This window comes from Eumetopias jubatus, unplaced genomic scaffold (assembly GCF_037043125.1).
Source record: "Eumetopias jubatus isolate StellerSeaLion01/CBP00866 unplaced genomic scaffold, mEumJub1_p1.0 scaffold_1, whole genome shotgun sequence".
In the NCBI taxonomy this organism is placed as follows: domain Eukaryota; kingdom Metazoa; phylum Chordata; class Mammalia; order Carnivora; family Otariidae; genus Eumetopias; species Eumetopias jubatus.
In genome coordinates, this window is record NW_028274807.1 from 71,913,913 (window position 1) to 71,938,311 (window position 24,399).

Sequence of the window (24,399 nt, forward strand, 5' to 3'; positions counted from 1 at the left end):
TTGAATGGACAGGGCCTCCATGTTCTTGTGACTTCTAGTTCCACTCAAATTGCTTGGACTTCTGCTGCCACCGTTGAGGAGTGTTCAAATGTCTCTTTCACTGTTGTTTTATATATAAGTTTATGAGCATACACCTTCCTTTCCTCAGTAGAAAAATGAATTTTTCCAATGTATTTGACTGAAAATTTGAACAAAAAAAGCCTCACTTAAAAAAAAATGGAAATATTTTTTCTATCACTCTCAAATTTTAGAGGTTAAAAATAGATCAGAATTCTGGAAATGGTGTATCAGCAGAATAAAATGAGAGGATAATCTTGATAATAGTTAGATTTTTAATGCATTTAGGGGGTCTCATATGTAAAGCAGAACAATTTTATATACTTATCCAGGTGACCTGGTGAAATGGCACAGCAATTGCTCTCTGGCTACTTTCCCTTCATGAGTCTTTGGAGAGCAAATGTTTGCTCAGGCAGTAGGTCTTTCTTTCCCTCCACTTGTCACTGTTCTTTTTCTCTCATTAATTGTGGTTGATTGTTTTATCTAGATTTTTTTTTTTTTGGTGGCCTAGCAATAACTCAGAATTGTGGGTAATTTTAAAATGCAGGTATCTTCAACCTTTTGATAATGAAGGGCCCTATCATTTAAAAGTCTCAGATATAACCTTTGGGAATCATGGACTTATTTCTGAGAAACCCCGCTTCTGAAACTTCTATCTACAACCCTAAGGACCTGAAACTCCCTGTTTTTTGCAAGACGCTATAAGAGCACACATTTCCTGAAGGGAAGATGTATCCCTCTTTATCAGGTCCTACAACTCTTAAGAGGACTGGGTGAGTGAGTGAAATATCACGCCCTGCTCTCAGTTGCTGGAAACCACTTTGGTGGTTCCCACAGTCTCTGGCTCTATGACTCCTCTTGATTGTTGGCAGAGTTTCTTAGCCAGTTGAAAATTATTGCTTTAGTGAACCACTGCTGGTTATGGGAATATGTTGCTGGCAAAGGTTGATCACTGATCAGTTTTCAAAAGAAAGCTGTAATCAGCCCAGAAAGGGTGGGATCATATACTTGATCACCTTGGGGTGGGGTCTCACGTGCTGCCATCTCTTTGAGGGGAGTGCATTTCAAGAGCAAAATCAACAAAATCTTGGATCATCATCATTGCTGTTGCAATGGATATTCTGAATACCAAAAACCAAAAACTATTTTAAACTATCAGTGGACATACAGCAGTTCATATTTTAAAAATTCAGAACTGTCTGGGCGCATAGAATAGTTAACTATTGGAAGAGAAATAGAATGTGATTAAGTAATTTAAAGTATATAACTTAGCATTACAAATACTGGGTGATTAGTTGCTTACCATTTGTAATAAACTGTTAAATGTACTTCTGTGACCTCCCAGGGCAGCATATTCTGGGTTATTGTTTATGTATTCTAGTGTAGACAAGTTATATTTGCCTTGGGAAAAATTCTAAATGATGAAAATTATACTTAAATTTTAAAGAATCACATTGAAGTTCAATTTATGTTAACTATATTAAGTATCTTAGTCACTATTGTTATTGTAATGTTTGCTTTTTGATAATACATTTTGAGCCCTAAGAAAGGTATTTTATTGATAGTCCATTAATTAATGTTTGTTAGAAACTGAACGTTAACAGGAAGTTTGTGTGTGTGAAGGTGAGACTTCCTTTTGTATTGTATTAACTCTTAAAATGTATTCGTGAAACCAATGATTAGTGTAGCACCAACACTTTCCTTCAAGGAAGCATTTAATTCAGTGAATAAAAGATCTTATAACTTGTTTTGCATGGTACAATGGTTCTACTAAAACGTACTTGTGTAATAGGTACTAGATGATTTAAGAACAAAAGCTGGAAAACCATAAAAAGAAAAAAACCCCTACAGTTTGTTATACAGAATATGCATTGCTAATAGTAGAAGCCATATATTGCCATTGTACTGTTGTAATACTTAAGAATGCTCATCTGGTGCTATCTGTAAACTATTTGGCATTAGTGTCTGCTAGATTCTTCTTCCTATTTCTCCTTGAATGTATAATGTGTGCCTTTTAAGTTACTTCTGGTGTTGAATGGTAAAATCTGTGTTATTTTTGTATTATAATCTGCACTTTACACTTCCTTGGAAAGTAAAATTCCAGACTCTCAAGTTTAAATAGTATTTTAAAAATATTTCTAATGTTTACAATAAATATTTTAAATATTTTAATTCAACATCTAAGGATAAGAATTTTTAAATATTTTGTATGGTTTGTTAGTTGATATTTAATGTTGGTCTCTTTTCAGTTTATTTTATATCTTCTAGAATGTCTAAAATGGGAATAGATTTGTAGTTTGTCTTTTAATGTGAGAGTTTAACTTTTAAAGAAATCATGGGTGTAATTGGATTGTCCTAACAGTTGTTCCAGTATATCAAATTTTATTTTTATTGTTTTAATAACATAATATGAGTTAGATACTACTCTTAGCCAACTTATTAAGATTTTCTTCTTAACTGTATTTTTTCTTTTTAAAGTAGACTGATTGATTCAGGTCGTGAGAAAATTTCCAGGACTAAATGAAAACTATATAGAGATTTTAATAACTTGCTTTTTACATAGACTAAATACTAAAAGTAACTAAATGTTAAAAGTATTAAAAAATTTTTATTGAAAATCTTGGGTTATGCTGTTAGACCTTTTTACTAGATCTTTATCCCCTTCCCCCAACTTTTTTCCGATTCTCTAGCTTTTGGTATGATACCTACTGCCTCAAAGATCTTGCTTATTAAAAGCTGACAAAACTTACTGCACTATTAACAGCTGTAGCAATGAGTTTGTAATAAGATGGATGCAAGATATGGGAAATAATTATAAAACCATGTTGCAGCAGTAATCATTTAAAACAGTATTTGATGGTTTAAATTTTGAAAACAACTATGCTAAGCTTCTGTGTAAAGCTAATGTTTAACAGGAAGTAGTCATGATGAAAGATTCATCTTGAAAATAAGATTTTACTTTATATAAATCCTTCATCTGAGGAATTCATCTTTATGTATGCATATATTTAGTTTCTCCTACCAAGAAAAACAGTATTCAGTTTGCTGTAGTATCAGTTCTATAATCTGCTTCTCTATAAGCGTATTTGTATGTATATACATACATGTATTACTCTAATTTAACAGACATCTTTGGTATCTGTCCCCCTTTTGTAATAACACTCTTGCTCATATGACCTACAGTAAACAAAAACTTCTGACTAAATGTGAAACTGACTTTAGTTTAGTCATTTTCTAGGCTTTATTATTTTATAAGCTTAGTAAGCAGTGGATTAGGTGCATTAATTTTAGTTAAGCATTAAAGTTTGAATAAAGAATTTCTTTTTCACATGCTATTTAAATTAAAATGCCTTTTAACTAAAAGATGATATTAAAATAGGCTTTTTTTCTCAACTGGTTATCAGTTTGTCTTATTAATAACTTGCATCCATCAGAAGCATTACTATTTGCTATTGGTCTTTTCTTTTGGCTTTGATCAAGGGAAATATTTATTTCAAGAATGCCTTGTTTACTATACCTCATTTAGAATGACTTTTATTTCTGTGTAAATAAATGTATTTCTTTACATTGCTTTTAAAACACTTGCATCTTTGCTCTTTTCTAACTCTGAGCTTTCCTCTGTGGCTGCATCTGAGGTGCTTTTTTCAGGTATAGCTTTTTTTTCTTTCACTGTATGCTTTTCCAGCATTTATATATGTTAGTCTTTTTTCTTCCAAAAAAGCTCATCTGAGCAAAATTTGAATATGATTAATTATAGTTACTAGCCATAAAAATGAATGTTGTTTATTTATACTTTCATTGTATACATTTTAAAAGCGTCTTTGTTTTACTTTCATGCAGGTGATGAAACCTACCAGGATATTTTTCGTGATTTTTCCCAAATGGCATCCAATAATCCAGAGAAACTAAATCGTTTCCAGCAAGATTCACAGAAATTCTGAGTTATTTTAAGAAGGGGAAAATATTAAATTGAATGATCCCCTAATGTGTACATCTGAAATCTCACAAATTTTTACTGCTTTAATTCTACTTAATTTTAGTAGGTATTGAGTGGTTTGGAAAAAAGGTACCCATTCATTGATATTTTTATAAATTAAAACATAGAGCTCTAGTAGTTGGGAGAGGAACCTATTTTAGGACCTCTTTTATATAAAAAAAAAAAGTGTTTAAAGGGCTATTTTTTATAGATAAAGTTAAATCTAGACTTAGGTCATCTCTAGGTTATAAGATGCTAAGAGTTTAGACAAAATCTCTGTTTTTGCCAATGGGTGGTAGCATTGTTTTTTTTTTTTCTATGCATCATGCCCGGGATCATTCAGTCAAGCATGTCTGCATCAAAGTGAGAGCCAGATGTTCTGCCTGCCTGAAGAATATGTCTTTTTTTTTAGCTTCCCTAATGATTTTTGGTGGTTCAAAAATATTTTTTTTGTTGTTTTGTTTGGTTTTCTAGTATCCTAACTATCATAAACACGATATGTAATTTAATTATCAGAGCTAGAGAATAGGTTTCCTCCATTTGCTCATAAATGTAGTGATACTCCTTAGATGTCTGTTTATTGTCATGTATGTTAACATACGCGTAATGGCTGTACAAGTAGACATAACTCAGTCTTTTAGATTTATTCCATTTTATGAAGCAAAAAGAAGCCCTTAACAATTTTTTTTTTTAAATAACCAAAAGAATCCTTACTTATAGAAGTTGTAGTCCTTCATTGTTGGGTTGGTTTCCTAAAACCTTGACAAATTTATTGATGTAATAAAACTGTGTTTCAAAGGTTACTTGAATGTTGAAAAATTATGCTTTTATCAGATTGTAAAACTTTCAAAGGATAAGTTGATTTATAAAATAATGTAGAGCATTTTTATATTTGAAATTTCTCCTTTTCAAGATAATTTTGCTATTGCATTGAGTGAAAGAAAAATTTCTGTAAAAGAAAAACCTCATGTTTTTCTTAGTTTATACTAAATTATGTAACGATAAATTGCTTTTAAATTTTTTCAACATCTGTGTACTTTGTACACAGTGTACAGTATTTTTAATTATACTATCTATATATCTTTAGTAGTTGGTTACATGAAACACCCTTGAATTCCAAAACATGGATCTACTAATTTACACTTAAATGCTATAAATTTGTCTGATTCCATCTTTGATTGACATATCTTGTCGGGAGTACAAAATAATTAAGTAATTTGCCTTACGGTTTCTAATATTGTCAATAATTAAGTTTAATCTTCTTTTACAAGTTATGTCAAAGTGATATTATTGATACTCAGTTTCTAAATAAGAGTTTTTAAAATTTGCATTACCAAATAAGTAGAAAAATTATATTTAATTTGGTAGATAATAAAATTTTCTAACATCCCTCCCCCCAGTAACTAGAGTTTTATAAGCTGATTGCATGTCAAATCAGGATTTGTCTAAACAGGAATTAGACTGAAGTAAATTCATGTCACAGAAAAGTTTCCATATTTGGCCAAATTGTGTGTATATAATGCTTATTTAGTAACAGTGTATGTTAGATCAGTATAAAATATATTTAATAGTTATTTCTAAGAAAATATTAACTTCCAAAGCCTGTATTTTAATTGCAACAGTAACAGGAACATTAAATCTTCTCTGTTTCTCACCTCAGAGTCACAGATCATCTGGCTTTGCACAAGTCTAGTTTGTAACATTTTTATTAGAGTGTACTTTGAAGTTGTCCAAAAAGTTCAAGGATAAGGAAATATGTTAAAAATGAACAGAAAGAAAAAGAGAAGCTCACTTTTCCTTTGTAGTGCGTATTCCTGTTAATCATAGGCTTCACATCTAAAGCTCCTAACCTTTATCTGAGGAAGCCTGAACAGTTTTGCTTTGGGATCCAGCCATTGGTGCTTCAGATCATCTCTGGGGTCTCTGGTTGTGAAGACAATTCCTTATGACACTCTTACCTCCTGTGGCTTGAGTCATGAGTTTTATTAATGTGGTAGTAGTTAGTGTCTACTTAAATTTAATGGTTAGAGATGTATTTGAAAATTATCATGGTTCTGAATATCTTCAGAGAAACGAAATCTTTAACAGTATAGGGAGCCTGGCAATACAAAAATACATTCCTGTGGCTTGATTTCTTGCATATGCCGTGACCCAATTTGGATGAAATTTGGCAGAAGTGATGCAGTAAATATAGCAAGGCATTAAAGTAAATTAATAGTTACAAGTAGTTACAAAGTAGATTGGCTCTTACCAAGGTGAATTTAGCTGTGTCAACTAATAGCTTTTATATAGTATGTAACAAATCTGAGTTTTATTATGCTGTGAATTATTCTCAATGCATTATGAGAAATTATAGTGTGAACAATGTTAATCATACTTTTGGGCTTTGTAAGTCAATGTGATGGCCCTTTGTTTTCTTTCCCTAACTGATCTGCTTATATTAGTTTCTGATTCCTTATCAGTATTCTTTTAGCTTATTGTCACTAGCACAGTAACTTAAGAGCTAGATTAACATCAAAATAAGAACAGTAGTACTAGGAAGAGCTCATAAAATGCAGTCTCACACTAGAACTAAAGATAATTGAGTAGTTATTTGCGGTGTTTCCTGGTAACACTTTTATGTTTAAGATTTCTAAGGTTTTTAAAAATTACCTTTGGTACAATCCTTAGAAATTCAGAAATTTCCAGGGATTCAGTACATTACAGTGTTTACCTAATTTTTACTGGTCTTCACTGTATATTTTAATGAGCTTTGATGTTTACTTTCTGAAACATATTTAATTTGGAATATATACTATAATTTTGAAAAAAACACTACACCTTCACAGTCTGGACAACTTAAGTTTGTGATGTGTTGGGCAGTGTTTTAAAAAATACAGTTTTACACATGTAAAGTATGGTGACTAATAAACTAAATTGTATTTAAGACTAAATTTACTACTCATTTTGAATAAGAAGACATTCCCATAGCACTCTTATATTGTCATATTAACTTTTCTGTTTGATAGCACTTTTGATCATGGACAGGAGCAGGAAAAATGTATTTTTATAGAATTATTATGTCCAAAATGACTTCCACCTTCATGATATAGTGGAAAGAGCACTGACTAGTAGTTACTGCCCTTTTTGGATTCAGAGCTCCTCACAAATAAAATGAGTGGGTAAAACATGGTGAAACTGTAACAACATGCTTTTGTGTACAGTGTACTTTTTCCTACTGTCAGAATCAGGTGAGATAAAGTAATGTCACAGTGTACTTTGACATTACTTTATCTCACCTGATTCTGACAGTAGGACTTCTGCGATATTAATCTGAGAATGCCAGCATTTCTTTTCTTTGATCCTGGGCTGCTCCTCTTGGTTTATAGAGGGGAGTCATTGATGTGCTGGTTGGTAGGGCAGCTGACACCAGAACCCCTGTCTGACTGACTACTAGTTAGAGGCACTTTACTTGTATCATGAAATGTTTTGAAATCATTGTAAAGTAGCAAAATCTGATAATGACTGCCAGCTTTCCTTGTGTTTTCATAACGAAGACCCCAAATATTCTGGAGAACCTGGATATAAAATTACCTTGAAGGAATAGATTAGGATTTGAAGACATTAAATTGTGGGAAATATTACATTTTTGTAATAACAAATATTAAAGGAAAACATGGTAAGGTGATTTTAATTTACCATATAATTATCAAATTCTTGATGCTTCCAAATGAAGGGTAACTTTAAAAGGGGCTTGGATTCAGTTTGGCTGAATCCTGACATCTATAAACATGGTTTTGTAGACATCCTTTCCCAATTACATAAACTTATCCACTTAAAATGAAATAATAAGGGGAGGGATTTAAGGTTTGATTAAATAATCTTTTCTCTGCATTGGTCTTTTCACTATCTTATGTTTTAAGATTTTCTTATTTTTCCTCAACAATCCCCTGCCTTGGGTGTTAATTTTAAACAGGGAAAGCTTGCTTACATTATAAAGATTGCTGGCACCATTTATTTTACAGAAAGGCTAAAGGTTAACTTTTGGAAATGATGAGCTACTTTTCTATATGTGTTTACTTGTGCTTTGTGATATTTCTGGATCATTCCAGTCATAAAGACTTATTACATGTAATATTTCTTGCTACCTGTGAAAAGGCATATTTTAAAGAATGTATAACCAACACTCCCTTTACTTTTTATTAGTATGTAGAGGATTTGTATCTAATTCATGAATGTAGTTTTACTGTAGTTTGTCATTGTAAATGGAGAAAAGTACATTATCATTATAGTTATTCTAAAATGTACATTATGTAAGAATTGTAAATATACTTGATTAAATACTTTGTATGCTGAAAAATTATGATAAGTCAATAAAAATCTCACCTCTGGCATAGTTCTCTTATGCTCAGACTTGCACTTTATTGTGAACTACAACTGCAGACATGTCTGTTAAGAACTGTCATGTTTAAGGTCTTCTATTCCTTTCCAGCTCTGTCACATTGATCCAGTTGATCCTCTTTGCTGATTGCTTCAATCAGGAAATCCATTTTCATCTTTTAAGTATTTTCTTCCTGATCACAGAGCTGTATGCATTTATTAGCTAAAAATGACTAAGGCTTTTTTTATTCTTTTTTTGTGGGAATGGGGGCTAGCCCTAATTATTTTCCATAATTGACATCTGTTGAAGTTCCCCATCTAGGCAACACGTTCACACTCAGTCCTTTTAGTAAATAAACAAAAACATGTTTCTATGTGAATTGAGATCTAAGGAATGGAGGGTTGAACGAACAGACCTGGAAGTGAATCACCAGCTTTTTTTTTGCCTTTTAAGTTAATTAAAAGCAGACACATAAAACTTTTCTATGTGACTTGCTTTATTCCACTTCATTTCATTTTCGGAATAGTTCTGTGAAGAAGAGAACTCACACCAATAGTAAATTTTTTAAATGAAAACGACAACCAACTTTTTCCTATTGCAAAACAATGCTTTTTCATTGTAGAAAAATGTTTAACAACAAGTAAAAAAGATAATCATCCATAATTCCATCATCTGCCTGTGCTCCCAATATGGTCTCTACTAGCCACATGTAGCTATTGAAATTAATTAAAATTAGACAAAATTAAAAGTTGAATTCTGTCACACTGCTACATTTTAAGAGCTCAGCCACATGTGCCTAGTGACTACTTTTTGAACAGGACAGATTGAAGAACATGTCCATCATTGTAGGAAATTTTGTCGAATAGTATTGAGGGGCAAACTTACTCTCTCGGGATATATCTTTCTAGAACTTTGGGTGTGTGTATTTTGGTTGATATACAATGGGATCATACTGTTTTGTTATCTGTTTCTTTCACTTAATAAATGGGGAACAGATTTCTAAGTACTTCAGTGTACATCACTTTGGGGAGGATTTTAAAAAGTCTTTATTATGGAAAATTTCAAACATAAAATAGAATAATTTCAATAGCTGGTAGCTCATGGCTAACATTGTTTTGTCAATACTCCCACCCATTTTTTTCTCTTTCCCAGATTTTATTTTGTATCAAATCTCAGACATTTCACTAACAAATCTTTCAGTATGTATCCCTAAAAGAAAAACAATCACAATATCTCATTTCCCATCTTTCTCCATTGCAAGAAGGAGAAACTATTCAGTATTCAGATTGTCCCGATTATATCAAATGTGCTTTTTAAAAATAGATTCTTCAAATTAGAATTCATAGAAGTTCCATTCATTGCAGTTGGCTAATAGGTCTCTTGAGTCGCTCTAAGTTCTTCCTCCATTTATTTGGAAATGTTTCCACTTGCAGTTTGTGAATACATCACTTTTAATGACAGCATCATTATTTTTGTTTAACCACTTTATTGGTGAACGTTTGATTCGAAATTCTTGCCATCATAAAACTAGCTCTGCTTTATCCTTATGGCTAAACAGTTGCATACATTCTTAATTATGTCCTCAGGATGAATTCCTAGAAGTAAAAATACTGATGCACAATGGGTGGATATATGTTTGAGGCTCATTTCAATGAGTCAGGTATTGGGGATATTATGGTAAAAAAGAAAAAAGATGTATTTCCTATTTTTCGTGAGATCTTGCCTTCTTGCAGTGGAGAAAGATGGGACTGAATAGTTTATAGGTGGCCCTCATGGGATTGTTGGAGGATAGTGCCTGGACACTGGATGGCTTGGTGTTCAGAGACCACTCATCAGGGCAGTGATCTAAGTCAAGGTTTGACGCAGAAGGAGAGATTGGCTGTGTGAAGATCTAAGGCAGTGCTTTAGGAACTTTGGTCTGTAAAAGATTCACTATTGAGGCCCAGGCTCATTGAAGATGAACCTGATTCTCTGTTTTTACCAAGCTCCCCAGGTGCTTCCAATGCCAACCAAAATCTGAGAACCACTGCCTTGGGGAGAACATTCATCAGGATAGGAGAGAATTGAGAGTTCTCTGAGGGGCCAGAAAGATTTTAGTATTGCCAGAATGCCCTCCAGAAAAGTACCCTCCCTCCATCTGCTGTAGAGGAAAGTGTCTCTCTCTGTCCTTGACAATATTGGGTATTAGTCAATATGATAAAAATCTGATTATCCAACATTACAGATGGAAAAGCCAATTACCTCTAATCCCTGGTCAGAAGTCTGAGAAATTGACCAAAGTTAGAACTGAAAGAGTTACTGTGCTTACCAAAGTTCTTTGTCTATTTAGCCATGTTATTATACACCCAGCTATCTCTATTTTGAGCTGAGGAAACCTGTCACCATCTGACATACTACATACCTTTTCTTGTCTATTTCCCCTGCTAGAATATAAGCTGTATGAGGGCAGAGATTTGTTTTTTTTTTTCCACTGCTGTAATCCTCAGGCACCTACTGTGCTTGATATGCAGTAGTCACTATGTTATCTATTGAGTAAATGACTGACTAGCCACCTTCATTCAACTCCTATTTCAGTTTCCAGCGAGCGGTATATTTCAGGAAGCTGCGACATTAATTTATCTTAATGGTCAAAGAATTGGGAATGAAGAAAACATGGAGAGAGTCTCGAGTATTTTCCTTTCTATGTAAAATTTAAAATTATCTTGTTAATTCATTTTTTATCCATAAATGCCAGGAGTAGTGATCTTGTAAAGGTCTGAAAAATAAAATAATGGAATAAATTCTAGAATAAGTGGCAGAAGGAAAAACCACCTTATTGATGGTGAAGATGAAGGGCACAATTCCAGAATTATTTTTCTCTTATTAGTGAACAACAATTAGAATGTAATAATATAGCTGTAGCACACTGCGGTGGGGATTCTGTGGAGCATATAATAAAGTCTTAATGGAGATTTGTAGTTTGATATTTGTAATTACCCTAGAAAAGCTATGGTTGCTATAATTTGGTACTTGTTGGATATTTAGCCTTATAGAATTTGGTGTTTCTAGCATAGTTTATATTGTTTGCTAAGTGTTAGGCACAGTTCTAACTGCTTTTTATGTATTGTCGTATAATCCTATGAGGCTTATGTACTAGGATTAGCCCTGTTTTCCAAATGGGTGTAATTGCAGCTCAGATTAAGGAACCTGTCTGAAGTCTAATAATTTGTAGTGCTAGATTAACTTGGGAGAGCTTGCTCTTGTAACCAGTGTCTGCTGAAGGTTGTGGTTAAATACACACAACTCAGGGCTCAAAATACTGCTTTCAATGCGAATCTTGGCTAAAAGCTTGGGCATTGGAAGCAGGAAGACTTGGGTTGAGATCTCGCTGTATTACTAGCCAACTAGGTTTGGGCAATATACTGCTCTAAATCTGTTTCCTCAATTGTTAAGTGCAAATAATAACTCTACTTCTTAGGGTTGTGAGGATTAAGTGAATTAAAGTAAGAGCCTGTCAAGTGAGTTAATTGAGCTATTGGGTTACCCTCATCCCCCCAAGGTAATTAGTATGTATTGATCTTGTTGCTCAGCGCACTTCAGAGGTCCAATGTTTTTTCAGAAAACTTGTTAGTCCAATTGAAAAGAGTTAAAAATGAGATGAATTGTGGTTCTGGGTACCAGTCACTTTGACCAATAAGGGCATGGCACAATAAACTGCTGAGTGATAACTCGTATGTGCATTTGCCCATGCATTTTCACCTCCGCGTCCTTCAAACATGCAGATCATTTGTACATGTATGCAGATCATATTTAAAAGCTATAGTATTATCATCAGTCCGTAGACTGAAGTTAATGAGTTTTTATGTAGTTGTCAAGTGTCCAGCTGTCTAAAGTCAAAACCGCAACTGTGTGACCTTGGGCAAGTTACCTCAGTGTGCCTCAGTTAAAATTTTGAAAAACGACTTGGTACATGTTAAGGCTCTTTTAAAGTTTTAGTCTGTTAAAAAAAAGAAACAAGAATCTCCGGGCGTTACTCCCCTGGGGCTCTGGAAACTATCCCAAAGTCGTGGGCAGCGGGGTCCCCCTGCTGGCCACATCCTTTACGTGGCCTCAGGTGCCAGTGGGCTGGGCAAGGCCATTTCCACCTTCATTTACCGTTAATGAGGAAGGAGCTTGTTAGTTTAAATTCCCTAGCCTCAGCTAGTTCTCCCAGGTGTGAAGGGAGTCGGCGGGGAGAGGACTTCAAGCTTCCAAACATTTGGGGGAGAAAGGTATAGAGATAACATTTTTCCCGTTTTGTGCGTCCAGTTTAGTGTTTTTGCTAACCGAAGATCCTGCGTTGGGGCGCCTCTATACCTTTCAAGGCTCAGCTTCGATTTCTAGCGTCTGGGGCTGGGCATTTAGGACGGCCAGTTTTGACAGACCTTACGGCCGCGCTGGCTTTCTCGAAGTCTGAGTCCTCCTCACCCGCCGCTGGCTACTTCCCGTCTCGAATCCCTCTAAATCTAGGACCCAGCGGCTGCCGGGCAGCCCTGGCCCAGCCTCTCCGCGCATCAGCGCCCGCGGATTGGCTCCGGGCAGCGCGGCCCCGCCCCCGCCATGGCCGCTGCCCGCCGCCCGGGCTACTAAGTGGCTGCCAGGGTGCTGGTCTCCGCTGCCGCTCCTCGGCTACTCTGTCCGCGGGTCCGTGGTGCATGGGTCGGCGAGGCGGGCCCTCATGTGCTCGGGCCATGGCGCGCCTGGGCGCTGTGCGCTCCCACTACTGCGCGCTACTGCTGGCCGCGGCGCTGGCCGTCTGTGCTTTCTACTACCTCGGCTCGGGCCGGGAGACCTTCTCCAGCGCCACCAAGAGGCTGAAGGAGGCCCGCGCCGGGGTCCCCGCCGTGCCCTCGCCGCCAGTGCCAGAGGTGGCGCGGGGTTCCGTGGCGCCGGCCCCGGGCGCAAAGGCCAAGAGCCTGGAGGGCGGCGGGCCCGGGCCGGTGGACTATCACCTGCTGATGATGTTCACCAAGGCGGAACACAACGCCGCGCTGCAGGCCAAGGCCCGAGTCGCGCTCAGCTCCCTGCTGCGCCTCGCTAAGTTCGAGGCGCACGAGGTGCTTAACCTGCACTTCGTGAGCGAGGAGGCCAGCCGCGAGGTGGCCAAGGCCCTGCTGCGAGAGCTTTTGCCGCCAGCCGCCGGCTTCAAGTGCAAGGTGAGCGGGACTGCGGCTGGGGGTTCCCGGCGGATGGCCCACCCCATACGTTTGTCGCTCCCCGCCCCCCTCCCTCCAACATTGCCCCAGCTTTGCCCGAAACCTGCCTTCGCCCTATGCTGGAGGCAGCGTCCGGGGTGGGGGGGGGGGGGCGTGTCCAGGAGCCAGAAGCACTCAGCGGGTGCAGGAGTGCTGCCGGGTGTCGACTGACTACCCTGACCCGTTGCCCACCCCTCTCCCCCGAGAATTGGCTCGCCCCCTCTCTGCTGGCCTTGCAGGATCCAGCACTGCCTTCGCAGTCCGTGCTTTTTATACTCCCCAGTCTTTGACTTTTGAGGTTGGAACAGATCGTTTGAGGGCAATAGTCGTTCTGTTCAGGGTCTGCTGGACAGGGTCTTAGGTCGCGTGAATCGAAGTTGCAGTGACATCTCTCATATTTCAGTCAGAACTGGCTAAGCCCAAACCCAGACAGTGTGAACCACCTCATCCCCTTTCTGTGACTTCTTCCCCACTCTCAAGGGTCATGAACCCATTTAGAGAAGCCACCGGTTCCTCCGAGGGAGGAAGGGAAAGCTCTAAGAGGTACAGATAAGATCTGGGGAGAGCACAGCAGAGCTAGACACCTTGTCCCAGGCTGGACCAACCTGCCTCCGTGGCAGCTCAGCTCCTATCTCTCTCCATCATCTCCCGTGATCTCTTGGCTCTGCTTGTCAGAGGTTAGGTTCCTGGCTTAGTGTTAATTGTTTCAGTCAAGTTGCTAGCCTCATTTTGACCTAATAGTTGCACAGAGGGGATCCAAGGTCTGATTTTTGGATAGGATTAGTAGGTGATCTTAAAGGATGGAGACTGATGGTGGGGGAAGGGGTAGTGAGATAAGAGTAATGTCCCATGTGTTTGTGCCCAGTGAGTGACAAGGGGAGCTGCTGCCAGGATCCTGCAGAGTTCAGGGATCTGTGTCAGCTCAAGTCCCAACTTCTAGGAGGGCTGTGTTGTGGGCCTGGCCCTCCTCTCCAGCCTTGCTTCTTGTCCTCCTATGTGCACCTTAGATCTTGATTGTGCTGAATGTGCCTTTACACAAGATGTACTCTCTGCCTAGGATGTCCTTCCTTCCCTCCTGGGCCCTTGGCCACTCTTTACTTAGCTTTCACCTTCCCTGGAATGTCCCTAGACTTGGGGATAGTCCATGCCCAGCCTTCCACCGCTTTCCATTCCCGCTTCTCCCCATAGCACACAAGATCTGTCCCCTGCCCAGAACAAGTAAGCCTGTCTGGAGCACACACCATAGTCAGGGAAGGGCCCCGGGGCCTGGACTTCATGCTATAGGAGGCCAAGAATCCAGGTCCTTGACCCACTGTCTGACCTGGGGTTTTTCAGCCTGGGGCCCATCCCAGTTTACCTAACTGGAATCTCAGGGTGAGACCTGGCAGCCTGTCCTGGGTGATCCCTAGGACTCTAATGCTTGAGAAACTCTGTACTGGTCCAAGGGAGAAAACCAAGGGCCCTTGATCAAAGGGCCATTCTGGGCAGAGCTGGGATTTGACTGGATCTCTACCCTGAAGACCAGCATTGTCGTTTTTTCCCTTCATGGAGTCAGAGGTAGCAACTCGGGCCAGATCTCTACCCATCCCTTTTTCTCAAGCTTCAGCCACAACTTCTTGTGTGCTCGGGGCTTTCTAGCTGCTGTCAGGATACTCTTTCTCTCTCCATCTCCAGGTCTTGGCCATCTGCAGATTCCGTCCCCTCTTTGGAGCCTTCCAGGGAAACCCCATCTGAAAGGCACGTCTTCCTCTCCCTCCTCCTCTCTGGTGCCCCCTGGTGCTACGAACATATTGGGTCTTACCTCTCATGCCGGTGCGTGATGCCTGGCACATAGTCAGCACCAGCTATCTTGGCCTCAGGGCCAGGTCCCCATCGCGGTGTCTGTGTTTCATGCTCCCTCCCTCTGCTGTGCTCGGTCGGATAGCCAGAGGTCACCCAGGCCCGGAAGCAGCTGTGGACGACCTGAGGACATTGACAGCATCTGTGCTGAGGCGTGGCAAATGAGGGTCTGGGGGCTTTGGAGCTGGACGGCTGTGGTCAGAGAAGAGTTTATCAGTTTCGGCATAAAATCGTTCCTGTTCGTTTCGAGGTCAGATTTTGAGTCTGTTCTCTGTTTTTGAATAAAAGGTGCTCTTTTTTTCTTTAAATATATGGCCCTAAAAGGTTGGCTTCATTTTATTGGTCATTTGATTCTCCCTCAGGTTTGGAATATTCCTGAAAGGAATGCTTTTTCTGGCATCACTTCACACATGCTTCTCCCTCTGCCTGGAGTGGCTCCTTACCCCAACCCCCATCCTTAGCTCTGCTCTCAGATCTCAGTGTCAGTGTTGTTTCCTTGGCAAACCTTTCCTGAGAGCCCATTACACACTCCCATAGCACCAAGTAACATTTATCACTGTTGTAATTATATAATTATTGAATGAAATATTTGTCTACCTTTCAAGACAAGGTAGACAAAGGGCATGGACCCTGTCTTCTCTTAAATGTATCCCCAGCACTGAACATCATGCCTTTCATACGGGAGTGCATTTTATACGAAAAATTAATCTTTCAGTATTAATTAGGAAGAAGGAAACTGTAGAAATTCTCATCCTGGTTGCATCAGGGCTGGAAGGGACCTTCAAGAGCATATAGCACAATGGGTGAAGAGACTTGCCCAAGGCCGCTTGGGGAGTTACTGACCTGGCTAGGACTAGACCCGTGTCCTAGGTCAGTGTTTTTCCCTTTCTACCCTGTTTCTTCTTTGTTTTTCTTCTGATATTTTATTTAAATTCAAGTTAGTTAACATATAGTGTAGTATTGGTTTCAGGAGTAGGATTTGGGGATTCATTACATATAACACCCAGTGTTGCTCATTCCCCAATTACCCCATGCCCCACCTTCCTCCCCTCCAGCAACCCTCAGTTTGTTCTCTATAGTTAAGTCTCCTATGATTTGCCTCCCCTTCTATTTTTATCTTATTTTACTGTTCTTTCCCTTTTCCTATGTTCATCTGTTTTGTTTCTTAAATTCCACATATGAGTGAAATCATCATATACCATGTTTCTTCTTTAAAGAGCACTTCTGTCTTGGAAGGTCAGGTAATAAGGACAGTTGACTCCCAGGAGAAGAGTTGCCTTGAAGTGTGTGAGGACAGCTTGGGGCGAGGAAGGCAGCTCCTTGCCCAGCCACCTGTCTGGAGACAGCCTCCTCCCTCAGTGTGGGTCCTTGGGCTCCACCACGTCTGTAAGCTGCAGAGCAGAGCTCCGGTGAGCCGGCGTGGGAACTGTGCTCACACCCAGAGGTCTCTTGTAAGGCCATTTTCAAGTGAAACTGAAATACCTTTTAGCTGAACGGGTTGCAGAAGTAGATCACAGAACATTATTAGTGACCTCAGATTATATTTTGGCTAATTAAATATTAGCTAAAAAACCATTCACTTCACCAGAAAAATCTTGTTTCCATTATTATTGAAAATCTTTTGATACTGGTTTGTCTCTTAACGGTATGGAAGTCTATTTCTTCATGTATTTAATAAGCATTCAAACCTGCTGTGTTCCATGCATCAGGTTAGGAGCTGCCAGCCTGTATAAATAGGTCCATGGTCTGACTGCATCAGAATCATGCGGGTACGCTTATTAAAAGTTCAGAATCTCGGGCCCCGCCCCCGCCTGTGGGACCTGGGAAACTGAATTTGTATGGAGCTGCAGAGGCAGGCGGGGGAGTTCACTGCCCTAAGGGGACACAGGAGCGCCGGGGGCTCTCCTGCCGACCTTTCAGACCCAGTTCAGCCATCCTGTCTGTGTAGCCTTCGCTGGGAGTGCAGTGCCTGGCAAACAGTGGGCATTCAGGAAGCATTTGGCTGCACTGCTCTCTGTCCTCCAGGCTTTCCTGGTTCTGCTGGCCTGGGAAAGGCTGCTACATTCGTCTTGCAGAAATGCTGTTTTTATGATACCACTTCCACTCAGGACCTCCTGACTCCAGCTCACTTGTCATCCCAAGCTGTCCCCTCTAAGGGGTTTTGCTTGCTCTGCTTCTGAGCCATCTGTTGCCTCATTCTGTTTGTCAAGAGGAATCCTACACTTCTAAAACTTACGTCGAGACTTAGCTTTTTCACCAGCCTTCCTTGCTCTATCAGGTTTGATAGAATATGCCATGGAAACCCCAAATTGTGGTGGCTTATGCAAGACTGAGCTTTATTTCTCATCCAAATGGAAGTCCAGAGGTAGGCATTCCTGGTGGCATGGGGGCTTCCCGAAGTCATGAGGTTGCTAGGCTCCTTGCAGTGGCCCGTGTCGCCCTCCCTAGGGAGCAGCCCTTGTCCTCGTGGGCCGGGCTGGCTGGTACAGCTTTAGCCATCATGTCTGTGTTGTAGCGGGGTGGAGGAAGAATCAAAAAAAGGAGTCCTCTGCTAAAAATAGGAGTTCTGTTAATCAGGAAGGAGAGGAGAGCAAGTTTTGGGGTAGACGACCAGCTAGCCCTGCCCCACCCCTTAGGAGCCCACCCCGGGCCTGACCAAGCACCTGCTGTATGTGGGGCCCCGGATTCGCAGCTACAGGGGACACATGTGGGTCAGGCACAGCCCCTGCCATCCAGAGACCCACACTGCTGAGCGTCACACTCATGTTCATCCTGTCTTGCTGCAAAAATGTGGTGGGTGGGTTGGGCATGAGATGGCCTGAGGGAGTGAGACAGCTCTGAGTTTCGAGTGCGGTTGGCCAGTTACTAGCTGGGTAACCATGGGTCCTCCACCTCGCCGTTCAGGGCCTCTGAAGCCTCGTCTGTAAATGAGGATCAGACCCCCCCCCCCATGTAGCAGTGAGGATTTGATGCTACCGTTCTGTAGCATGCTCAGCTCAGTGCTGCCGAGTGGCTCATGGATCCAGGCTCACAGCATGACCCCACCGCACTGACTTCTGGGGAAATCAACACAGTGAGCAGGCCCCGGAGCACCTGGCATCGCTCAACTGACATGACCTATGTGTGGTTCTCTCTTCCCTCCTATTTGGGGTGGCCAGCCCTCCCCGCAGAGGCCTGGCCGGGTTCCCCCACCCCAGGGGTGCCCGGTGTGTGTGTTTCTCATGCACTCGTTGTGTGATCACTCAGATGGTAGCCACTTCGAAAGGCCTTCCCTGAAACCCTTTTCTAAAGCAGCCCCCACCTGGGCCCTCATCCTCTCTCCCATCAGCCTATTTGTAGCACATATTCATTTGTTTCTTCCTTCATTTGTTCAACAGACGAGTGCTTACTCTGTGCCCGTGAATAGCGGGAACGGAACCAGTTTTCTGCTCTCGCGGAGCTTACAGTCTAGGGTTGTGGGGGATGAGAGAGACTTTAAACAGATAAACAAGTACAGAGAGAGCAAGTCAGATTGTGAGAAGTTTAGAGCAGGCAAAGCAGGGTAAGGACATAAGAAGTGTATGTGTCCAGGGAGGGGCCGTTGGTGGGTCGAGGTGGTCGGGGAAGGCCCCACTGATGAGGTGACATTTGAGCAGGGATGGAGGGAAGAGAGCGTATGGAGTTTTGGACATCTAGAAGAGAGAGAGCTCTAGCTAGAGCTGCGTGTGGGAAGGCTGCAGGTGGGAGTGTGCTCGGCATGCTTGAGAAAATAACCATCCTTTTATTTATTTGCAGTCTTCCTCTCCCTGCTAGAACATAATCTCCATGAGGGCAGGACATCATTTCCCTTCTTCATCTGCTGAGGTCGGCAGGAACCCCATAAATGCCATTCCTGTTTCTGGCCTAAGTTGGAAATGATAGACTAGGGACAGGCAGCCTGCTAACCTGAAACACAGGAATCAGACAGACTTCTGGAGGGACAGACAGCCCTGGACAGCCACTGGCCTCCCTGCAGGGGTGGGCAGGCTCTCCCCAGGTAATTCCAGAAGGGGGCAGAGGAGAGGGGAGGAGGGGAGAGAGAAGGGGAAGGGAGAGGAGAGGATGAAGGGCGAAGTAGAAGTAGAGGAAGGGGCCAGGGCAGGCATGCCTTCCAAACTCACCCATCAGCTCAGTTTCTCCTCCTACCCTAAGGGAGGTGTTAGGGTGCATGGTGGGGAGCAAGAGGCCAGGAATGCCGGTCTAGGGGAGAGCCCCCCATGTAGAAGGCAGTGGAAACAGAGGTGCTCCCTCTTCCCCCCCCCCATCCTATTCTTAGCACAGTTCCGGGCACATTCGAGGCTCTCAGTGTTCACAGTTGACTGACTGATGGGGGGCTGTGTTAGCTAAACCCAGGAAATCCTGCAGTTCTCAGTGATCTGCCCCTCTTCCGTTGAACCCCATCTTCCTCAGAGCCTGAGGCTGGGTTGCTCAGTCCCCAGATGACAGGTTAGGAATGAGAAGGAAGCCGCGTGCTTGCCACACGTAAGGCAGTTGTTGGATTCCAGGAGGAGCGTGTGCTGAGGACGGAGGTGGCTGACGGATGTGGAAGCTCTGGGCACACCGGGACGTTTCCAGAGCTTCGGCACGAGCAAAACTGAGTGGCTTTGAAAAGATGAGAACCTCAGCTCATGGTTGGGGCTTGGCAGAAGTGCAAAGAGCGCCATGCGGGCTGTAGCACCGATGACGCTCATGGCAAGCGGGGGGGGGGGGGGGGGAGGGAGGGAGACACACACACACTCTCTCTCTCTCTCTCTCTCTCTCTCTCTCTCTCAAAGGCAGCTTCTCCAGCCCGTCAGAGCAGCAGGTACCTTGCATATAAATCCGGAAGAGGGGATCTGAGAAATGCCTCCTGCAATGAGAGGCTCTTTGGAAAGATAGGCTGACATTTCTTGCTAAGAATTTAGAGAACAGTGCTGCGTTACTAAACCCATTTGCCAGTGGAGCTCTTTTAAATTATAGTATGTTCGTGAAACAGCTGTTGTGTGTTTCTCAGGAAAAACTTGAGTCATTGATCTGTAGGGAATAGCTTTATATGGTTATTGTATCCCATATGATACACTCTGGATAATTCCATAGATAATACCACAGATAATGTGTTATAACTATAAGGCAAAGCCCATAACATAGGTCGGGGACCATCCTAGAGCTGAATCACACTGATATATGGGTGGTTGGTAAATGCTGTGAGGGCCTCAGGGCGCAGATGTAATGTTCAAGCTGGACATCGGGAATTCCTCACAGTTTTCTGTTTTCTGTTCCCATTGATTATTTTTAAAAGGATAATCACATTTTTCTTTTTTTGCAATTAAAAAAACTGAACTAGAATTTACATGCCATAAAATGCAACCCTTTAAAATAAACAGCTCAGTGGTTTTTAATAGTCACAAGATTGTTTAGCCATGACCACTAATTCCAAAACATTTTCATCACCCCCAAAAGAAATCCCATACACGTTAGCAGTCACTCCCCACTCCCCTTTTCCCTAGCCCTGGCAACCACAAACTGCTTTCTATCTCCATAAATTTGCCTGTTCTGAACATTTCATAAAAGTGGCCTCATTCAGTATGTGACCTTTTGTATCTGGCTTCCTTTGCTTGGCATGGATCCTACTTCATCCTTTTTAATGGCTGCATGATATTCTGTTGTATGGACCTGCCACATTTATCCATTCATTATTTGATGGACATTTGGGTGGTTTCCACTTGTTGGCTATTGTGAATAATTCTGCTGTGAACATTTGTTTATGAGTTTCTGTGTGGGTGTGGGTATATGTGTTCACATCTCGTGGGTATATACCCAGGCATGGAATGGCTAGGCCATATGTGAACCTTTGAGGAAATGCTAGACTGTTTTGCAAAGCGGCTGCGCCATCGTGCATTCCCACCAGCAGCGTATGAGGGTTCCAGGGTCTCCACATCCCCACCAGCACTTGCTGTTGTCTTTTTGATCATAACCATTCTTGTGGGTGTGAAGTAGCATCTCATTGTGGTTTTGATGAGCATTTCCCCAGTGACTAATGGCAAGATGATTACATATTGATAAGGACAACTGTACACATGTTTTTGATATTTTTCTTATGTGTTTACCAAAATGCATTTTACAAGAAAACCCAGGTACCTTGACACTCCCTGCCCCACCCAGAAAGATGTTATATAGCATCTCTGGAAACACTTGTATTCTGAAGAATATAGTTTAGAAATTTCGGATGTATATAGTAATGTTATTTCTAAAATCAATGAGGCGATGTTACTCATATGAAGAATTGATTAGGAGAATAATAGTAACATTTGTTCAGCACTTTATAGAGTTTATAAAAGGGCTTTTACTAACATCTCATTTGAGCATCACTGTGACGGGTGAAGGAGCCCCCAAGGCTGACAGATCAGGAGACTTACTTGAGCTCCCAGACTAAGTCATGGGGCTGGGCTGTATCATGCTTTAGGGAGGAGGGGACACCCATGAGAGTGGGAGCCAGTGAGGGCTGGGCTGTAGCCCACCTCGCAATCTATATCATCCCCCTGCCCAGTGGCCCCAAATAATTAATTACATCAGTCTGAACAAAGACTGTGCGTGCTGCAAGGGCAGCGTCTGTCTCCCTCGCCTTCCCAGAACACTGCAGAATCACCAAGCTTTGGAGCTGGAAGGAAATTCTGAACCTATGGGTGCAGCATCCTCCCAGTGAGCTGACAGACCTGGGTGGAGGGGGCAGTGACTTACTTAGTGCCACACAGAGCTGGGGTTAGAATCAGCCCAGGCTCTTCGTTTTGGGCGTCAGTGTTATCAGCAGTCTGTACTCCCTTTTGGGAGAGTGAATTGAGGGCCAGCTCACCTTAACCCCCCCTGCAGGGCCTATGTTTGGGCCTGTGTTCACCCATCCCAACTGGGCCTCAGGGCACTGTGTCCCCACTGATCTTTCTGGCTGAGCAGGGAAGCCTGAAGCCCTGCTGGTTGTTGGGGGCTCGCTTTCCAGCAGCCTTGTGCCAGAGTGGGACCAGGGCGTCAGTACTGGAGGGAACACATGTGGTGTGTCCACTGCTTGGGGGTTTGCGCTGGGGGGCGCCCCGGGGCTGGAATCAGTGCGCCGGTCTCCAGGCCAGGGGTTCCGCAGGTGGAGTAGCTTAGGAGTGCAGCCCACACTGGGCCAACCAGCCTCTCCAGCCTGTCACCGCCTTGTCCCTGAGACCCAGTGAGGGGGAGGGCTGCTCTCCTGCTCCCTGGGCGGGGTCTCCTCCCGGGGCCGAGGAGTGCGGCGCTCCGCGCGGCCACTGGAGGGCGCCGCCGCCCGGCGTTTGCTCAGCTGGAGCCGGGCGCCAGAGCCCGCCCGCGCCGCTCTCCCACCACCGAAGCCTGGGGCTCCAGCCGAGCTGTTTTTGTTCGTTCTCCACGAGCGTTCCCCGCCCCTCCCCCTTCCCGGGTTTTAGAGAGGAAGATTGAAATGAAAGGGAATCTGCGTGGCGATTGTGGGCGGTCATTTCCTTCCTGTGCCGGGTGTAAACCGGATTTGATGAGGCCCTTTGAAAAGGTGGATAAAACAGAAGCTGGACGGTTGCATCCGGATGGAGAAGACATCAGTGCTTCCTGGCCGCACAGTCCGAGGGACCTGTGGATGGGGGAGAGGGGGTGTCTGCTCATCCCGTATCCCGAGCCTCTGGCCCGCCCTTGTTCCCGCCAAGGGACCCCCAGTCGGGCCCTGCCCACAGCCCCCCAGCTTCCCAGGGTGCATCCACCGGGAACCCGCATCACACCCAGCACGTGCGGGCCTCCGGGAGAAGGGAGGCGGCCTGCCGCTTAAAAAGGGGGAAATGTGACTAGAGCTGCGTGAAGGCAGAGCGGCCCCTGTCCCCCGCCAGGAGGTCCTGTAGGGACAGAGCCGTAGGTTTCCCCGCGCGAGGTGGAAATTCGGGGGAGTGGCCCGTGTCTCCGTGAGGCAGGCTTGGTGGGTAGGGGTGCAGTGCCCCCCTCCTGGCCGGCCCGTCACTGTGGCCGTGTTGCTGGACTGCGTGGAGCAGGGCTTTTTAACTGTTGGCAACGCTGCGCACCCACCCCTGTTGTAGGTGCCTATTCTGAGGAGCGGAGCCAGGCCCTGTCAAGGGCACAGAGCCTGCTGTTAACTTAATGTGCTTTAAATTAAAACCATTTGTTTTATTAATCGGGGTGATGCCTGTTGAGCAGCTCCAAGGAAGTGATCCTCCCACTGGTGGGACCAAGTGTCCCGGAGGCTGGTCTTTGTTGCCCTGCTCTGGGAGGGCCGGCCCGGGGCACACTGCCCCCTGTGGCCCCCTCCCCTCTTCCCTGGAGCTCACCACCCCTTCTGCCGCCAGTGGCGTCTGTACCGGCCGGCAGGGTGGGAGCACCGGGCTTGGAGCCGGAGCCCCGGGCGCAGATGCCGTCTGGGGCATTTGGGAGCCGCGCGACCCTGGAGATAATCCCCTGGCCTCCTTCCCCTCACCCCTGACCTCACGGGTGGCTAGGAGATAAAATGAGGCAGCTTGGGGCCTGACCTGTGGCAGGTGACTGGCTAATAAATGGTGGCTTCTCCTAATGGTACCTGAGTAGTGTGTTGGGAGGAGGGACTCTTTCCTCAGCATTTGAGAAAGCACAGTGCTTACTGATTGAATTGGCCGGCAGTGCAACGAGCTTGCAAAACTGCGTTCTGCCCAGGTTTATTTCATGATGCCTTCTTCTGTTGGGGCTGCTGTAACAAACTACCACAGACGGGGTGGCTTGTGAACAATAGATACTGATTTCCCACAGCTGTGGAGGCTGGAAGTCCAAGACCAGGGTGCCAACAAAGGCCCTTTTCTGGCTTGTGGACTGCCAACTTCCTGCTGTGCCCTCACCTGGTGTCTCTTTTATAAGAACACTAATCCCATTCATGAGGGCTCCCCCCCGGTGACCTATTCACCTCCCATAGGCATCACCTCTAAATACCCCCA

At 43.2% G+C, this 24,399-nt stretch overlaps 2 protein-coding genes across 5 annotated transcripts in view; both read left to right on the forward strand.

Annotated features, from left to right (window-relative positions):
• ACAP2 (ArfGAP with coiled-coil, ankyrin repeat and PH domains 2) overlaps positions 1–8,417 on the forward strand; it is a 144,174-nt gene extending 135,757 nt beyond the window's left edge. For 3 of the 4 annotated variants that reach the window (XM_088025008.1, XM_028101179.2, XM_088025005.1), the window contains one exon: positions 3,898–8,417. In XM_088025008.1, coding sequence (XP_087881134.1) covers positions 3,898–3,998 — 101 coding nt within the window. In that variant the 3' untranslated portion in view covers positions 3,999–8,417. Of the gene's footprint in view, positions 1–604; positions 1,469–3,897 lie in introns of those variants that run through there. The other variant, XM_088025002.1, reaches the window with a different exon arrangement.
• A 4,562-nt stretch (positions 8,418–12,979) lies between these two features.
• The window catches only part of XXYLT1 (xyloside xylosyltransferase 1), a 163,401-nt gene continuing 151,981 nt past the window's right edge, over positions 12,980–24,399 (forward strand). Inside the window, exon 1 of the mRNA XM_028100816.2 lies at positions 12,980–13,567. Coding sequence (XP_027956617.1) covers positions 13,067–13,567 — 501 coding nt within the window. The 5' untranslated portion in view covers positions 12,980–13,066. The remainder of the gene's footprint in view (positions 13,568–24,399) is intronic.